The sequence below is a fragment of the Salmo salar genome, chromosome 06 (assembly GCF_965601325.2).
Source record: "Salmo salar chromosome 06, fSalSal1, whole genome shotgun sequence".
Taxonomy (NCBI): Eukaryota; Metazoa; Chordata; class Actinopteri; order Salmoniformes; family Salmonidae; genus Salmo; species Salmo salar.
The window spans coordinates 94045001-94063771 of NC_138296.1; the positions used below are offsets into that span (position 1 = coordinate 94045001).

Here is an 18771-nt window from a genome sequence, read left to right on the forward strand (position 1 = left end):
GATCTAGGATCAGTATTGCCTTTAGATCATAATACATCGTTATTTAAACCTGATCTAGGATCAGTATTTCCTTTAGATCATAATACATCGTTATTTAAACCTGATCTAGGATCAGTATTACCTTTAGATCATAATACATTGTTATTTAAACCTGATCTAGGATCAGTATTACCTTTAGATCATAATACATCGTTATTTAAACCTGATCTAGGATCAGTATTACCTTTAGATCATAATACATCGTTATTTAAACCTGATCTAGGATCAGTATTACCTTTAGATCATAATACATCGTTATTTAAAGCTGATCTTAAGAGTAGTACTTCTACTCTGAGAGACTTTGTGAATACGGGCGCCGAATCATAACTTGAGATCTGTGTGTGTATCAACAACAACAAAAAACACGCAACATTTTTATTGACGTGATAGTTGAGTTAAATGCCTGCATCTTAAGTAATATTTAGCCCTGAAAGCCTATCGGTCTATGACCCCTATGACAGTATAATGCTATATAGTGTTTGTAATGTGATTTGTAATTGTCAGTAATTGTCAGTAATGTGAAAGGTTTGTAATTTTCTTCGTCAGCCTCTGTCTATCAACGTGACCAAGTTTGCGATGGCAGAGAACATGGTGGACCTTATTGACGGTTACTGTCGCTTGGAGCACGCCACTGACGAGTCGTTCGTCGTCAGATCAAACAAAGGTAAAGGGGGATCAGGAAGTTCGCCCAGTCTATATAATGGTAGGGAAAACACTGAAAGAGTGCATCGCAATGGTCTAACTTGGTTCTCATTTGTCGTAAATCCTATTGAACCAATGTGAAGTAACACCATGTTTCTGCCATGACCCCATAGACGCAAATCTACGAAGTTCCCTTCCAGATCTACCCACAAAGTGAGTGGATTGAACAAAGCTTAATATTTGGGGCTTTTGTGTCATTTCTATAACAAATCACTATGCTGAAACTGAACTGTACGTATTGAAGAGTAGTTGTTGGAACATCGGATATAAACTCAAGTGAAAGGTGAATCTTTCGGATAGATTTATCAACGAGACAGGTAGTGTTATTGTAACGGTGTGTGCCTGGTGCATTGAGGAACTATAAATCCAGGGTTGATGATTCTCTTCTCACCTCCTCTGTCTGTCTCTCCTCCCACTCTGTAGTCAAATGGAAAACACAGGTTGCTTCAGATATAGCATGGGTGAGTTATTATCTACCAAGACTGCTTTCATCTTTGTTTGCCGAGTATCATGATTCATTATTAATCGTTGTCAGTGGCTGTGGCTGTGGGGTGGGGGCAATGTCTCAAGTTGACCCATCTGTTTTGACCACAAACTGACATCATCAAATATCCAATCGTTCAGGATCTGAAATCTACGCTGAGATTGATGAACGACCGAGATCTGGTAAGTAGTAAGTTTCCTGAAGTCCATGATCAGCTCCTTCGTTGTGTTTGACGTCGAGGGAGAGGTTATTTTCCTGGCACCACTCTTGCCAGGGCCCTCACCTCTCGTCATTGTTGGTAATAAGGCCTACTACTGTTGTGTCGTCTGCAAACTTGATGATTTAGTTAGAGGCGTGCGGCGGGAGGGGGGGGGGGGGGGGGGGGGGGGCTGGACACACACCCTTGTGGGGCCCCTGTGTTGAGGATCAGCGTAGTGGAGGTGTTGTTTCCTACCTTCACCACCTGGGGGCGGCCCGTCAGGAAGTCCAGGACCCAGTTGCACAGGGTGGGGTTCAGATCCAGGGCCCCGAGCTTTATGATGAGCTTGGAGGGCACTAAGGTGATGAAGTCGATGAACAGCATTCTCACATAGGTATTCCTCTTGTCCAGATGGGATAGGGCATTGTGCAGTGCGATGGTGATTGCATCGTCTGTGGATCTATTGGGGTGGTATGCAAATTGAAGTGTGTCTAGGGTGGCTGGTAAGGGGGAGGTGATGTGATTAACTAGCCTCTCAAAGCACTACATGATAGTCATTTAGTTCAGTTACATTTGCTTTCTTGGGTACAGGAACAACAGTGGACATCTTGAAGCAAGTGGGGATAGCAGACTGAGATAGGGAGAGATTGAATATGTCCGTGAACACTTCAGCCAGCTGGTCTGCGCATGCTCTGAGGACGCGACAAGGGATGCCGTCTGTGCCGGCAGCCTTGCGAGGGTTAATGCGCTTAAAGGACTTACTCACGTCGGCCACAGTCTTTGGGAGCATGGATTCCGATTGTTCAGACCTGTGTTGTATAGACCTTGGCACGGGTACTTCCTGTTTGAGTTTCTGCCAATAGGAAGGGAGGAGCAGGATGGAGTCGTGATCTGATTTGCCGAAGGGAGGGCAGGGGAGGGCCTTGTAGCCATCCCGGAAGGGAGAGTAACAATGGTCGAGAGTTTTTGATGCTCGAGACCTACAGGCAATGTGTTGATAGAACTTTGTTAGCGTTTTCCTCAGATTTTCCTTATATGATCTACTGTATGTTCTATGATCTACTGTATGTTCTATGATCTACTGTATGTTCTATGATCTACTGTATGTTCTATGTTCTATGTTCTACTGTATGTTCTATGATCTGCTGTATGTTCTATGATCTACTGTATGTTCTATGATCTGCTGTATGTTCTATGTTCTATGATCTACTGTATGTTCTATGATCTACTGTATGTTCTATGATCTGCTGTATGTTCTATGTTCTATGATCTGCTGTATGTTCTATGTTCTACTGTATGTTCTATGATCTGCTGTATGTTCTATGATCTACTGTATGTTCTATGATCTATGATCTGCTGTATGTTCTATGTTCTATGATCTGCTGTATGTTCTATGTTCTACTGTATGTTCTATGATCTGCTGTATGTTCTATGATCTACTGTATGTTCTATGATCTATGATCTGCTGTATGTTCTATGTTCTATGTTCTACTGTATGTTCTATGATCTGTTTTATGTTCTATGATCTACTGTATGTTCTATGTTCTATGATCTACTGTATGTTCTATGATCTACTGTATGTTCTATGTTCTACTGTATGTTCTATGATCTACTGTATGTTCTATGTTCTATGATCTGCTGTATGTTCTATGTTCTATGATCTACTGTATGTTCTATGATCTACTGTATGTTCTATGATCTACTGTATGGTCTATGTTCTATGATCTGCTGTATGTTCTATGTTCTACTGTATGTTCTATGATCTGCTGTATGTTCTATGATCTACTGTATGTTCTATGATCTACTGTATGTTCTATGTTCTACTGTATGTTCTATGATCTACTGTATGTTCTATGATCTGCTGTATGTTCTATGTTCTATGATCTACTGTATGTTCTATGATCTGCTGTATGTTCTATGATCTACTGTATGTTCTATGATCTACTGTATGTTCTATGATCTACTGTATGTTCTATGTTCTATGATCTACTGTATGTTCTATGATCTGCTGTATGTTCTATGATCTACTGTATGTTCTATGATCTACTGTATGTTCTATGTTCTATGATCTACTGTATGTTCTATGATCTACTGTATGTTCTATGATCTACTGTATGTTCTATGTTCTATGATCTACTGTATGTTCTATGATCTACTGTATGTTCTACGATCTACTGTATGTTCTATGTTCTATGATGTGCTGTATGTTCTATGTTCTGCTGTGTTTTATGATCTACTGTATGTTCTATGTTCTATGATCTACTGTATGTTCTATGATCTAGTGTATGTTCTATGATCTACTGTATGTTCTATGTTCTATGATCTGCTGTATGTTCTATGTTCTATGATCTACTGTATGTTCTATGATCTACTGTATGTTCTATGATCTACTGTATGTTCTATGTTCTATGATCTGCTGTATGTTCTATGTTCTACTGTATGTTCTATGATCTGCTGTATGTTCTATGTTCTATGATCTGCTGTATGTTCTATGATCTACTGTATGTTCTATGATCTACTGTATGTTCTATGATCTACTGTATGTTCTATGATCTGCTGTATGTTCTATGTTCTATGATCTGCTGTATGTTCTATGTTCTACTGTATGTTCTATGATCTGCTGTATGTTCTATGATCTACTGTATGTTCTATGATCTATGATCTGCTGTATGTTCTATGTTCTACTGTATGTTCTATGATCTGTTTTATGTTCTATGATCTACTGTATGTTCTATGTTCTATGATCTACTGTATGTTCTATGATCTACTGTATGTTCTATGTTCTACTGTATGTTCTATGATCTACTGTATGTTCTATGATCTACTGTATGTTCTATGTTCTATGATCTACTGTATGTTCTATGATTTACTGTATGTTCTATGATCTACTGTATGGTCTATGTTCTATGATCTGCTGTATGTTCTATGTTCTACTGTATGTTCTATGATCTGCTGTATGTTCTATGATCTACTCTATGTTCTATGATCTACTGTATGTTCTATGATCTACTGTATGTTCTATGTTCTATGATCTGCTGTATGTTCTATGTTCTATGATCTGCTGTATGTTCTATGTTCTATGTTCTACTGTATGTTCTACTGTATGTTCTATGATCTGTTGTATGTTCTATGATCTACTGTATGTTCTATGTTCTATGATCTACTGTATGTTCTATGATCTACTGTATGTTCTATGATCTACTGTATGTTCTATGTTCTGCTGTGTTCTATGATCTACTGTATGTTCTATGTTCTACTGTATGTTCTATGATCTACTGTATGTTCTATGTTTTATGATCTGCTGTATGTTCTATGATCTACTGTATGTTCTATGTTCTATGATCTGCTGTATGTTCTATGATCTACTGTATGTTCTATGATCTACTGTATGTTCTATGATCTACTGTATGTTCTATGATCTGCTGTATGTTCTATGTTCTATGATCTGCTGTATGTTCTATGATCTACTGTATGTTCTATGATCTGCTGTATGTTCTATGTTCTATGATCTGCTGTATGTTCTATGTTCTATGATCTGCTGTATGTCCTATGTTCTACTGTATGTTCTATGATCTGCTGTATGTTCTATGATCTACTGTATGTTCTATGATCTGCTGTATGTTCTATGTTCTATGATCTGCTGTATGTTCTATGTTCTATGATCTGCTGTATGTCCTATGTTCTACTGTATGTTCTATGATCTGCTGTATGTTCTATGATCTACTGTATGTTCTATGATCTGCTGTATGTTCTATGTTCTATGTTCTACTGTATGTTCTATGATCTACTGTATGTTCTATGATCTGCTGTATGTTCTATGTTCTATGATCTGCTGTATGTTCTATGATCTACTGTATGTTCTATGATCTGCTGTATGTTCTATGTTCTATGATCTGCTGTATGTTCTATGATCTGCTGTATGTCCTATGTTCTACTGTATGTTCTATGATCTGCTGTATGTTCTATGATCTACTGTATGTTCTATGATCTGCTGTATGTTCTATGTTCTATGATCTACTGTATGTTCTATGATCTGCTGTATGTCCTATGTTCTACTGTATGTTCTATGATCTGCTGTATGTTCTATGATCTACTGTATGTTCTATGATCTGCTGTATGTTCTATGTTCTATGATCTGCTGTATGTTCTATGTTCTGTGTTCTACTGTATGTTCTATGATCTGTTGTATGTTCTATGATCTACTGTATGTTCTATGTTCTATGATCTACTGTATGTTCTATGATCTACTGTATGTTCTATGATCTACTGTATGTTCTATGTTCTGCTGTGTTCTATGATCTACTGTATGTTCTATGTTCTACTGTATGTTCTATGATCTACTGTATGTTCTATGTTTTATGATCTGCTGTATGTTCTACTGTATGTTCTATGATCTGCTGTATGTTCTATGTTCTACTGAATGTTCTGTGATATACTGTATGTTCTATGTTCTACTGTATGTTCTATGATCTGCTGTATGTTCTATGTTCTATGATCTACTGTATGTTCTATGATCTGCTGTATGTTCTATGTTCTATGATCTGCTGTATGTTCTATGTTCTATGATCTGCTGTAATTTCTATGATCTACTTTATGTTCTATGATCTGCTGTATGTTCTATGTTCTATGATCTACTGTATGTTCTATGATCTACTGTATGTTCTATGATCTACTGTATGTTCTATGATCTACTGTATGTTCTATGATCTGCTGTATGTTCTATGTTCTATGATCTGCTGTATGTTCTATGTTCTACTGTATGTTCTATGTTCTGCTGTGTTCTATGATCTACTGTAAGTTCTATGTTCTACTGTATGTTCTATGATCTGTTGTATGTTCTATGTTCTACTGTATGTTCTGTGATATACTGTATGTTCGATGTTCTACTGTATGTTCTGTGATATACTGTATGTTCTATGTTCTACTGTATGTTCTGTGATATACTGTATGTTCTATGTTCTACTGCATGTTCTGTGATATACTGTATGTTCTATGTTCTACTATATGTTCTGTATATTCTAAGTTTTAAGTTGTTGTATACTTGGTTCCAGTGGTGAAGTATGGAATTGACAGAGATGACATTGTTCTGGGACGGATCCTTGGCGAGGGTTTTTTTGGGGAGGTCTATGAAGGAATGTACAAGAAATCGGCAAGTCTATCTCCTGACACCCTACTCATACAATTAATTCTAACACCTCAAATGTGTCGAACTAAACACAATATTGATCTCACTGTTGTGTGTGTGTGTGTGTGTGTGTGTGTCTGGTTTCTGTGTTTGTGAACCAGAATGGGGAGAGGCTAAGCGTGGCGGTGAAGACGTGTAAAGACTGTTCACCTGACATCATGGAGAAGTTCATGAGTGAAGCAGGTACAGAAAAAAATACTGATCACACTTCACCAACTCACCAGCCTTGTGGTTAGAGTGTCCGCCCTGAGATTGAAAGGTTGGGATCCCCGGCCAAGTCATACCAAAGACTGGAAAAATGGGACCCCGCTTGGCACCAGTGGTGTAATTTCTTACATTTTTTGCAGACCTCAAAAGTGGTCTCCTGATGTGGTTTAAAAATAGGTTTGTCAAAAAACTACTTACTTAATATAATTTAAAAAATCCCCATCAAAATCGTCAGTAATATATATTATTTTCAGGCGCTGGATCTCAATCCACTGCATCCTCCTATGTTGGCCTTCCGCATCTGCGGTGGAAGGTGGCAGAGCGACAACGGTGTTTGTCAGACCATTAGACATCCTGAAAATCTTCTCACAAAAACAGTTTGGCCTACAAAACTAATGTGGAAAGATGAGATTCTCACGGACACGATGGTGTCACAGGACTAGTCTGAAGGTAACCACGGTAACTCATACAAATACATTGAATTATGGAGGTAGTTTTGTGCCAACAAAAATAAGTGATTAAATGTGTTTCCAAAAAAACAAAAATAATACCTGAGCTTTCTTATATGTCCAAGATATAGGACAGAGACTTCAAAACCTTTTTCCTTGACAGTCTTTTATTGTCATTAATGAATGTGTTATTCAATGAGATTTTATAGGCTGTAGTAGTAAAGGCCGAATTCAATATTTTGTCAAATATTTTTTTTATATTATGGGAATATGGGAAATGTATGGCAAAATGTGAGTATACCCACTTCTTCAGGCAATATGGGAATTTGTTTTAAGAAGAGGGTGTGGCCCTGCAATAGACTAGTGTCCTGTCCAGGGGGTCTACTTGTAGGCTACATCAAGCTGTTAGCCAAACAGGAGATAGGCTTCATCCTGGCTCACACAAGACAAGGCTCGCAACGCTACTTATTATTTTTTTGTACACTTCATGATCATTTGAATAAGCATCAAGAGACCTGATCTGTAGAGACAATACGTAAGGGATAAACATCTCCGTTTTGGTACATTACCTTGGAAATAATGGACAATGCACCAGGACGAGACGGAGCCGAGTTTGCAGAGTTATCCCGCTTATACCACAAACAATACTAAAGCACACGTTTACCGGTATAAATAATTGGTTGCTAGAGATATATTTATGGATCCAGTTGTTCTTCCTGTATGTTCCATAGCCATGCTCTCTGGCAATGTTGTTGTCCCTTGCTTGTTAGGTGGCCAACTAGCTAACACAGTCACGACATCTGCATCCAGAATAACAGCAGCAAGTAGCTGCATTTGCATTTGTTGAAGATCTTTTCTATTGTCATTCATTTGGATACATCCATAACAATGAGCCGATGATGCCCGATTTTGCCTGGCATAGCTAGGAAAGTTTTCCTTCTCGTCAGGACACTCGACACTGTTCAAACACTAGGCTAGAAGTGAGCTAAATAGTTAGTTTCTAGCCAACCTGCCAATATGACAAGCAAATAAACAAAATGCTAGTTGCTGAAAATAGCTTGTGAAACTAGAAACATGTGGGATGATTTGACATCTTTAGCAGCAGAGGGGACAGGAGAAATTCATGTTCATCACTCCCCACGTTAGGTCATCAGATGCTCTGCAAAAACAAATCAATACTAGCTAAGCTTTTCCTCATTGGACCTGTGTTTATAATGTATCCTATTTCAGTATGAGTGGTTGTTGGTTTATCTTTCTGTAACTTTGTAGGAAGTACAGTCTGCATACTGTAGGTGCATATTGCTTCATGATTCCAAGGTGTCCCGATATCTTTTCCCAACTGTCCCGAAATCTTTTCCCAACTGTCCCGAAATCTGGTTTTAATGTACATTCTAGAATGCCCTTCAGACCAATCAGAAACAACGATGCTGTGGTATACATACTATTAGTAAGTATTATTATAATTTTTGTATCCAGTCGGATAAACACTCCGAACAGCCTACCCGACCGCTCGGAGGCGTCTGCATGGTCCCAAAGCACACCCTTGCCTTGTTTTGTATCACATTCCAATGATAAAACGGGGGGGGGGACAAAAATGCAATTTCAAAATGTGGAGTGGGGGGGGGGGGGGGGGGGGTACATGTCCCCCTCGTACCCAGTGAAAGTTGCGCCCCTGTGTATGAAAATGTAAGGAAACGTTGAATGGTTAAACCTGTCCATTCTCCAGTGATCATGAAGAACCTGAAACATCCCCACATCGTCAGCCTGATCGGTGTCATAGAGGAAGACCCAGTGTGGATTGTCATGGAGCTATACCAGTATGGAGAGGTGAGAACCACAGCCATACTATGTTGTTAGCCATGACACTATGGGGTGCGTTTTGTAAATTCGCTCTGGCTATCTACTCCGATTTCAGAGCGCTCTTGTCTGAGTGTGCCAGAGTGCAGAATAACTGATTAATTTAGCCAGTTAGTTTGGGTGCTTGACTGCCATTGTGAGGTCAGAATGCTCAGATCAACCCTACTCCTCGGGCCAGAGCGTCCAGTGTGCTCTCTGAACGCTCCGAGAGCGAAAAGCTCTGAATTTACAAACGGACAATCTGTCAACACTCTGAATTTACAAACGGACAATCTGTCAACACTCTGAATTTACGCTCTCTGGCACTCCAGAGTTAATTAACGAATGCATCCTATGTTGTTAGCCATTATGCTATGCTGTTAGCCATGATGCTATGTTGTTAGCCATAACGCTATGTTGTTAGCCATGATGTGTGAATCGTCATGGAGCTCTACCAGTATGGCTAAGTGAGACAACAGTAGCCAAAATGAACTTGGGAACTCGGATACACTCGACTTATAGGACAATTTCTCCTGTCAGACCTGGGATTTAAACCAGTGACTCTCCAGGCGCTTCTCTACCAGCTTCTCCTGCCTGCTAGCTGGTAGCTGCCCTATCATTTTGTTCCATCTGTCTTCCAGCTGGGCAACTACCTAGAAGAGAACAAGCACAAGCTGACCAACATAACGCTGGTCCTCTTCAGCCTGCAGATCTGTAAAGCTCTGGTCTACCTGGAAGGAATCAACATGGTGCACAGGTAGGGGGAGGCTATACGGACACGCCTGGGGTCCCAAAATTGATGACGTATGTCACGCAGCGAGAGTGGAGTGGGGACAAACTGATTCAGTTCAGTCAGTCATCACAGCTATCTAGTTCATGCTTGTGGCTAGAAACTTCAACGAGAATTTAAAACTTGTCTGTCGAAGTTGGAAGAATGTTCAGAATCATTCAATTTTTTTAATCAGAGTAATTGTTTATTTATTTTTATGTAGATGTTAATGCCGTAGTTTTACATTTTCTGTGAAAATCACTACAATAAATGTGCTTTTGCTGTCACCCTGGCCTGATATGAGCTACACTATCTTGCTACTTCCCTCTCCTTACTGGCCTGATACTAGCTTCACCTTCCAACTACTTCCCTCTTCTTACTGGCCTGATACTAGCTTCACCTTCCAACTAATTCCCTCTTCTTACTGGCCTGATACTAGCTTCACCTTCCAACTATTTCCCTCTTCTTATTGGCCTGATACTAGCTTCACCTTCCAACTATTTCCCTCTTCTTACTGGCCTGATACTAGCTTCACCTTCCAACTACTTCCCTCTTCTTACTGGCCTGATACTAGCTTCACCTTCCAACTATTTCCCTCTTCTCACTGGCCTGATACTAGCTTCACCTTCCAACTACTTCCCTCTTCTTACTGGCCTGATACTAGCTTCACCTTCCAACTACTTCCCTCTCCTTACTGGCCTGATACTAGCTTCACCTTCCAACTACTTCCCTCTTCTTACAGGCCTGATACTAGCTTCACCTTCCAACTACTTCCCTCTTCTTACTGGCCTGATACTAGCTTCACCTTCCAACTACTTCCCTCTTCTTACTGGCCTGATACTAGCTTCACCTTCCAACTACTTCCCTCTTCTTACTGGCCTGATACTAGCTTCACCTTCCAACTACTTCCCTCTTCTTACTGGCCTGATACTAGCTTCACCTTCCAACTACTTCCCTCTTCTTACTGGCCTGATACTAGCTTCACCTTCCAACTACTTCCCTCTCCTTACTGGCCTGATACTAGCTTCACCTTCCAACTACTTCCCTCTTCTTACAGGCCTGATACTAGCTTCACCTTCCAACTACTTCCCTCTTCTTACTGGCCTGATACTAGCTTCACCTTCCAACTACTTCCCTCTTCTTACTGGCCTGATACTAGCTTCACCTTCCAACTACTTCCCTCTTCTTACTGGCCTGATACTAGCTTCACCTTCCAACTACTTCCCTCTTCTTACTGGCCTGATACTAGCTTCACCTTCCAACTACTTCCCTCTTCTTACTGGCCTGATACTAGCTTCACCTTCCAACTACTTCCCTCTTCTTACTGGCCTGATACTAGCTTCACCTTCCAACTACTTCCCTCTCCTTACTGCAGGACAGCAGTGCTCAGCATTAGTCGGCAAGCAGGAACAAAGGACACATTGTGTGCCATGTTGTGCTGTTACTGGCTTGCAGCACAAAGTCTCTCCATTGATCAGTAGACATCAGTGACATCCAGATGATTACTACCAATATTACAAAGTTATTTATTGTGTAGGCTGCTATCCTACTCAGAATATAATCAAGTGGGATGTATCAAATTGGCTACGTTAGCCCAGTGGGAAGTACCTTGATAGAACACCGAACACTGGTCATTCCAACCGGCTTATCGTTACGTTAACTAATTGGCGTGTCACGGTGGCATCCAGAAGGTGACCAATACTAGAAGTTATTTCTCCCTCACCCATCGAAAAAAAAACATCCCTTTCTTTTTAGTGAGTATTAACTAGTGCAATGATGCTGTTGTTGCCAGCTAGCCAGCATAAACTAGCTAGCTGGGAAGGGCTCATCACTGACGACTGACTGAACCGAATCCATTCATCTCTGCTTGACTCTCATATGTCATCAATTTGGGCGCCAGGCGTGTCCGTATAGTTTTTCCCGCACAGGTAGGGCGGCCATCTTGACACCCATATTCCATGTTGGCCACCATATTCCTCTTCAGAAAACACTTCATCACACTCTTAGATATGTAATACATACACTGAGTGTACAAAACATTAAGAACACCTTCCTAATATTGAGTTGCACCAACCCCCCCGTACAAGGTGTAGAAAGCGTTCCACAGGGATGCTGGCCCCATGTTGACTCCAACGCTTCCCACAGTTGCGTCAAGTTGGCTGGATGTCCTTTGGGTGGTGGACCATTATTGATACACACAGGAAACTGTTGAGCATGAAAAACCCAGAAGCGTTGCAGTTCTTTCACCTGGCACCTACTACAATACCCCGTTCAAAGGCATTTACTGTATATATCTACATCTTACCCATTCACCCTCTGAATGGCACACTTACACAATCCATGTCTCAATTGTCTCGAGGGTTAAAAAATAATTTAACCGGTCTCCTCCCCTTTCATCTACACTGATTTGAAGTGGATTTAACACATGACATCATTAAGGGATCATAGCTTTCACCTGGTCAGACGATGTCATGGAATGAGCAGGTGTTCTTAATGTTTTGTCCACTCAGTGTCGATGTCCATGATGTAAAGTTGTATTACCGCCACACAACCCATGTTGTTGTTTATATTTATTTCACCTTTATTTAACTAGGCAAGTCAATTAAGAACGGAATTCTTATTTACAATGACTGCCTATCAAGAGGCAAAAAGCCTCCTGCGGGGGCTGGGACTCGGATTAAAGGTGTAGGACAAAACTCACATCAGGACAAGAGAGATACCACAGCACAACATACAGAGAGACCTAAGACAACAACACAGCATGGCAGCAACACATGACAACACAGCATGGTTCAACACAACATGACAACAACACAACATGGTAGAAACACAGCATGACAACAACACAACATGGTAGAAACACAGCATGGTAGCAACACAACATGGTAGAAACACAGCATGGTAGCAACACAACATGACAACAACACAACATGGTAGATATACAACATGACAACAACACAACATGGTAGAAACACAACATGACAACAACACATCATGGTAGAAACACAACATGACAACAACACAGCATGGTAGCAACACAACATGGTAGAAACACAACATGACAACAACACAACATGGTAGCAACACAACATGACAACAACACATCATGGTAGCAACACAACATGACAACAACACAACATGACAACAACGCATCATGGTAGCAACACAACATGACACAACACAACATGACAACACATCATGGTAGCAACACAACATGACAACAACACAACATGACAACAACACATAATGGTAGCACCACAACATGACAACAACACAACATGGTAGCAACACAACATGACAACAACACATCATGGTAGCAACACAACATGACAACAACGCATCATGGTAGCAACACAACATGACACAACACAACATGACAACAACACATCATGGTAGAAACACAACATGACAACAACACAACATGGTAGCAACACAACATGACAAAAACACAACAACAACACATCATGGTAGAAACACAACATGACAACAACACATGGTAGCAACACAGCATGACAACAACACAACAACAACACATCATGGTAGCAACACAACATGACAACAACACATGGTAGCAACACAGCATGATAACAACACAACAACAACACAACATGGTAGCAACACAGCATGACAACAACACATGGTAGCAACACAGCACAGCATGACAACACAACATGGTAGCAACACAGCATGACAACAACACGGTAACCCCACAACATGTTGTGTCCCCACAGAGACAAAGCACAGGTAGGATCAGCCACGTTGACACCCATATTCCTCTAACCCAGAGAACAGGGTCGTGTCCGTTAGAGCACACCGTAGCAAAACATCTTACAACAGATGACAAAAACCTGTGTTCTTATTGGACAACTTCAGGTGGTAACCTCCCTGTTTCAACTAACCTGTTTCTTGTGTCCCAACAGGGACATAGCGGTGAGGAACGTGCTGGTGGCCACAGCAGACTGTGTTAGGCTGGGAGACTTTGGTCTGTCCAGATACATCGAGGAAGAAGAGTATTACAAGGGTATGGGGAGAATCTCAATGTCATTTCCTTGATTCCTCGCGTCCTCGCACCACACCTCATTTTTAAAACCCATTGGATGAGAAAGTCAGATGGGAGTGACTTCTGACCTTCTCATCCAATGGGTTTTGAGAAGGAGGCGACAGGATGCAAGGAATCAAGGAAATGTAATTGAGATTCTCCCATGGAGTGGTTGGCGGTCTGTCTGTGTTCTCTTAAATACTGGCCCCACACTGGCTAAATACATGTATATGCAAAACATTTCCACTGTCTTTCTGCGTCATTTCCACAGCCTCAGTGAGCCGATTACCTATAAAATGGATGGCTCCAGAATCCATTAACTTCAGACGCTTCACAACGGCTAGTGATGTCTGGATGTTTGGTAAGTCTGTTGACATGTTTTGCGGGGATCCTATGCTTTTGCAGTATTTCTGTGTGTGTGCATGTGTGTATAACAGTATCTCTCTCTCTCTCTCTCTTGCTCTCTTCCCCCTCCCCTCCTCCTTCTCTCTCTTTTACTCTCTCCATCTCTCTTACTCTCTCTCTCCCTCGCTCTCTTCCCCCTCCATCTCTCTTTCTCTCAATCTCTCTCTCTTTTACTCTCTCCATCTCTCTTACTCTCTCTCTCCCCCCTCTCTCTCTCGCTCTCTTCCCCCTCCATCTCTCTTTCTCTCTTAATCTCTCTCTCTTTTACTCTCTCCATCTCTTTCTTTCTCTCTCTCTTACTCTCTAGATCTCTCTCTCTCTTACTCAATTTCTCTCTCTCTCTCTCTTTCACTAGTGATCGCTGAGCCTAGGGTCAGGATCTATCTCTGTTTTGTATCTCTGACACAGTAGAGACATTCTGCCAATTTGTATTATATTTTGAAGCCAAATAGCAATTTAGTTTATTAGTCTGTGTTTGTTTCATTTTCCCAGTTTGTCAAATAGGAGGTTTTCATTTCTATAACAATTTAATTATTATCCAAACCCCCAGGGAAATCAGAGTTGTTTAGTGTTGTAAACAGCTGACATCGGGGACTCTTTTCAGGGTTCAGTTCTTGGGTTTCTAGTGCTTTGAATTGTAAGGATGTTTTGGGGCTTAATTTCAAATGGTGCCAAAAATGTTAGTGTCCTTTTCTTTATATTTACAATTAAAGGGAATCGTCCGAGTTCCGCTCTGCATGAATTATTTGCTACTTTCTTTTGGATATTTAGGATAATACTGAGTAAATCTGTATGTCGATTTTTATTGGGTTTTTCTCCCAATGCTTATAATCGTAATTGCAAGTTGGTCCCTAAACCTCACTTCCATATAGTACAATTGGTAAAATTACAGTTTTTAATATTTTTCACCAGATTTGGATAGGAATATTCATTTTTTTTTGTTGTTGAATTGTCTTTTAATGGAGTAAAATGCTTTGCAGGCTTTTTATTTTAGTGCATTCTCTGCCAGACCAAATCCACCAGAGACATTGATTATTAGTCCCAGGTAGTTGTACCATTGGACATGTTCAACCATGGTATTTCCTCATTTGAAGGAGTGTCTGCTACTCTGATTTCTAGCTTTTTTCTGGAAAATCACGACTTTGGTTTTCTGAAAGTTGTTGTTGATTGTCCAGTTGATTCTGTATTCCTAAAGAATGTCAAGTTGTTCCTGTAGACCTCAATCTGTTGGTGACAGTAGGACAAGATCATCTGGGTAGACCTTGATCTGTTGGTGACAGTAGGACAAGGTCTTCTGGGTAGACCTTGATCTGTTGGTGACCGTAGGACAAGGTCATCTGGGTAGACCTTAATCTGTTGGTGACCGTAGGACAAGGTCATCTGGGTAGAGCAGGAATCTGACCTCATCTTTGAGGGTGAGTCCAGGGACTGCAGATTGGTCCAACAACACTGCTAGTTCGTTGATGAAGACGTTGAACAGGGTTGGACTTAAACTGCACCCTTGTCTCACCCCTTGTGCAAAAAACTCTGTTCTGGCCTCCCGAGTGGCGCAGTGATCTAAGGCACTGCATCGCTGTTGCTAGCTGTGCCAATAGAGATCCTGGTTCGAGTCCAGGCTCTGTCGCAGCCGGCAGCGACTGGGAGACCCATGGGGCGGCGCACAATTGGCCCAGCATCGTCTGGGTTAGGGGAGGATTTGGCTGGCAGGGATGTCCTTGTCCCATCGCCAGGTGTACGGTATTTCCTCTGATACATTGGTGCGGCTGGCTTCCGGGTTAAGCGGGCATTGTGTCTAGAAGCAGTGCGGGCCTGTCACGACTTCCGCCGAAGTTGGTTCCTCTCCTTGTTCGTTCGGCGGTCGAAGTCACCGACCTTCTAGCCATCGCCGATCCACTTTTCATTTTCCATTGGTTTTGTCTTGTCTTCCATCACACCTGGTTCCAATTCCATCAATTACATGTTGTGTATTTAACCCTCTGTTCCCCCCCATGTCCTTGTCCGTAAGTGTTTGTTGTAGTGCTTGTGCACGATATGCTGGTATTTACCGGGTTTATTGTTTGACCCATTTATTATTATTATTCTGTTGACGGTGGTTTATGGTTATTAAACACAACCGTTGTAAATCAGTTTCCGCTCTCCTGCGCTTAACTTCTCTGCCGCCAGTAGCATCGCATTACAGGGTAGTGTTTTGGACGAGTCATGGCTCTCGACCTTCGCCTCTCCCGAGTCCGTACGGGAGTTGCAGCAATGAGACAAGACTGTAACTACCAATTGGATACCATTAAATTGGGGAGTAAAAGGGGTAAAAGTAAAAAAAAAATATATATAAAAAATAATAAAACTGGATTCACAAATAGAACTGATGTCCTTTCTCATTGACTTACAGATTGCTGTCATCTTGCCGTTCTCCTGTTTCAACTCGTCGAGCTGACCCTGGGAGAACTGCAAACTGTTCTTCAGGTCCTGGACCTCTCTGGTCAGGTCGTCCCTTCTTTTATTAGTTGACTCCACCAGTATTTAGACAAAACACTATTTTCTTGTTGTTGTAACAACTGCTTATAGGTCTCTATTTGTTTAAAAGATCCTTTACGTGTGATAGAGAGACACCACTGTCCTCAACGGTACTCCCACCGGCTTTGGTCTTCGTCATGGTAGCTAGCAACATATTTTAGGCTGTTACTCCTCGCAGTTCCAGACAGGGGAGGTCACAGGGAAGATTGAATACAACAAACAGCAGGGATCTAGACAGCCACAAACCCGGGACAATCCGCGGTCCCAGCCACAATGACTAACCGCATCGTGGGCTGCGTTCATAACACCTCGCTAGCTTGATGTCCAGCTGCGACGCCAATAGCTCCTCAGACCCGTCCTTGGTCGGCAGGATCACTGACGCCACTTTGTAATTTAGTCCATCATGTCATATCGCTTCAAAAGCATTCTTACAATCAACAAAACATGCAAATACCTTTCCTCTGCTGTTCTGATGAACATGCTGGTTTATTAGTGGGTTTAATGTGTGGATGTGTTCTGTTGTTCTGGTGTTCTGATGAACATGCTGGTTTATTAGTGTGTTTAATGTGTGGATGTGTTCTGTTGTTCTGGTGTTCTGATGAACATGCTGGTTTATTAATGTGTTTAATGTGTGGATGTGTTCTGCTGTTCTGATGAACATGCTGGTTTATTAGTGTGTTTAATGTGTGGATGTGTTCTGTTGTTCTGATGAACATGTTGGTTTATTAGTGTGTTTAATGTGTGGATGTGTTCTGTTGTTCTGGTGTTCTGATGAACATGTTGGTTTATTAGTGTGTTTAATGTGTGGATGTGTTCTGTTGTTCTGATGAACATGTTGGTTTATTAGTGTGTTTAATGTGTGGATGTGTTCTGTTGTTCTGATGAACATGTTGGTTTATTAGTGTGTTTAATGTGTGGATGTGTTCTGTTGTTCTGATGAACATGTTGGTTTATTAGTGTGTTTAATGTGTGGATGTGTTCTGTTGTTCTGATGAACATGTTGGTTTATTAGTGTGTTTAATGTGTGGATGTGTTCTGTTGTTCTGATGAACATGTTGGTTTATTAGTGTGTTTAATGTGTGGATGTGTTCTGTTGTTCTGTTGTTCGGGTAGAAAGACTATTTGTTTTTGTTGCTGAGAGCGTTATGTTGTGTGAGGAAGGTCTGTATGCGGTCATTGAGAATAGAGAAGAACAGTTTCCCAATGTTAATGGTGACACATATTCCCCTATAGTTATTAGGGTCTAATTTGTCACCTTTTTTTATGTGTGAGGATTATGAGGCCCTGGTTCCAGATATCAGGGAAGCAGCCACTCTCCAAACCCAGGTTGAATAGTTTTAATAAGTCATCCTGCAGCTCAGGAGTATTGTGTTTAAGCATTTCATTCCTGATGTGGTCAGGGCCACATGCCTTTCCAAGTTTAAGGCTTTGTGTTTTCTTCCAAAGTTCAACCTGTATAATTTGGTAGTCAGTTGTGTTCTGGTTGTTTTTAATTTTATGTTCTAGGGAGCAGAGGGTTTTTTTTGTGCATATTTTTGTGGTTTAAAGTAAGGTTTTCTGATGGTATTATTCCATAGAGACTTTCAAAAGTGATCTTTCCAAGTGTTCTTATTTTGAATGACTAGATCATTCCTCTGTTTTCCATCTAGAACATTCCATTACTCCCGGAACTGGTTTCCACAAATGGAGTCTTCAATCTCTTTCAGAGTGTTCTCAAAATGCTTCCGTTTCTTCCATCTTAAGTTTTGTTTGTATTCTTTCAATGTGTCACAATATTGTTTCCCGAAATTCTCTATCTTGTGATTGGTGATGTCTTCTAATTGATAAAGATCAATATTTTTCCTTATGAGATTACATTTGGCATCAAACTTTGAGGTTTCCAATTTGAAGCATTTTTTTTATTTAGCATAAATCTGCTTTATGATTGATCTCATTTAATTTGTTCA

General features: G+C 40.9%; 1 protein-coding gene across 2 annotated transcripts in view; it reads left to right on the top strand.

Annotated features, from left to right (window-relative positions):
* LOC106608317 (protein-tyrosine kinase 2-beta) overlaps nucleotides 1–18771 on the top strand; it is a 91740-nt gene that overhangs the window by 60513 nt on the left and 12456 nt on the right. For both annotated transcript variants that reach the window (XM_045721173.2, XM_082977087.1), the window contains exons 11-20: nucleotides 586–703; nucleotides 855–894; nucleotides 1165–1202; nucleotides 1366–1407; nucleotides 6476–6573; nucleotides 6711–6792; nucleotides 8992–9092; nucleotides 9743–9858; nucleotides 13791–13891; nucleotides 14181–14270. In XM_045721173.2, the coding sequence (XP_045577129.2) occupies nucleotides 586–703; nucleotides 855–894; nucleotides 1165–1202; nucleotides 1366–1407; nucleotides 6476–6573; nucleotides 6711–6792; nucleotides 8992–9092; nucleotides 9743–9858; nucleotides 13791–13891; nucleotides 14181–14270 (826 nt within the window). The remainder of the gene's footprint in view (nucleotides 1–585; nucleotides 704–854; nucleotides 895–1164; nucleotides 1203–1365; nucleotides 1408–6475; nucleotides 6574–6710; nucleotides 6793–8991; nucleotides 9093–9742; nucleotides 9859–13790; nucleotides 13892–14180; nucleotides 14271–18771) is intronic.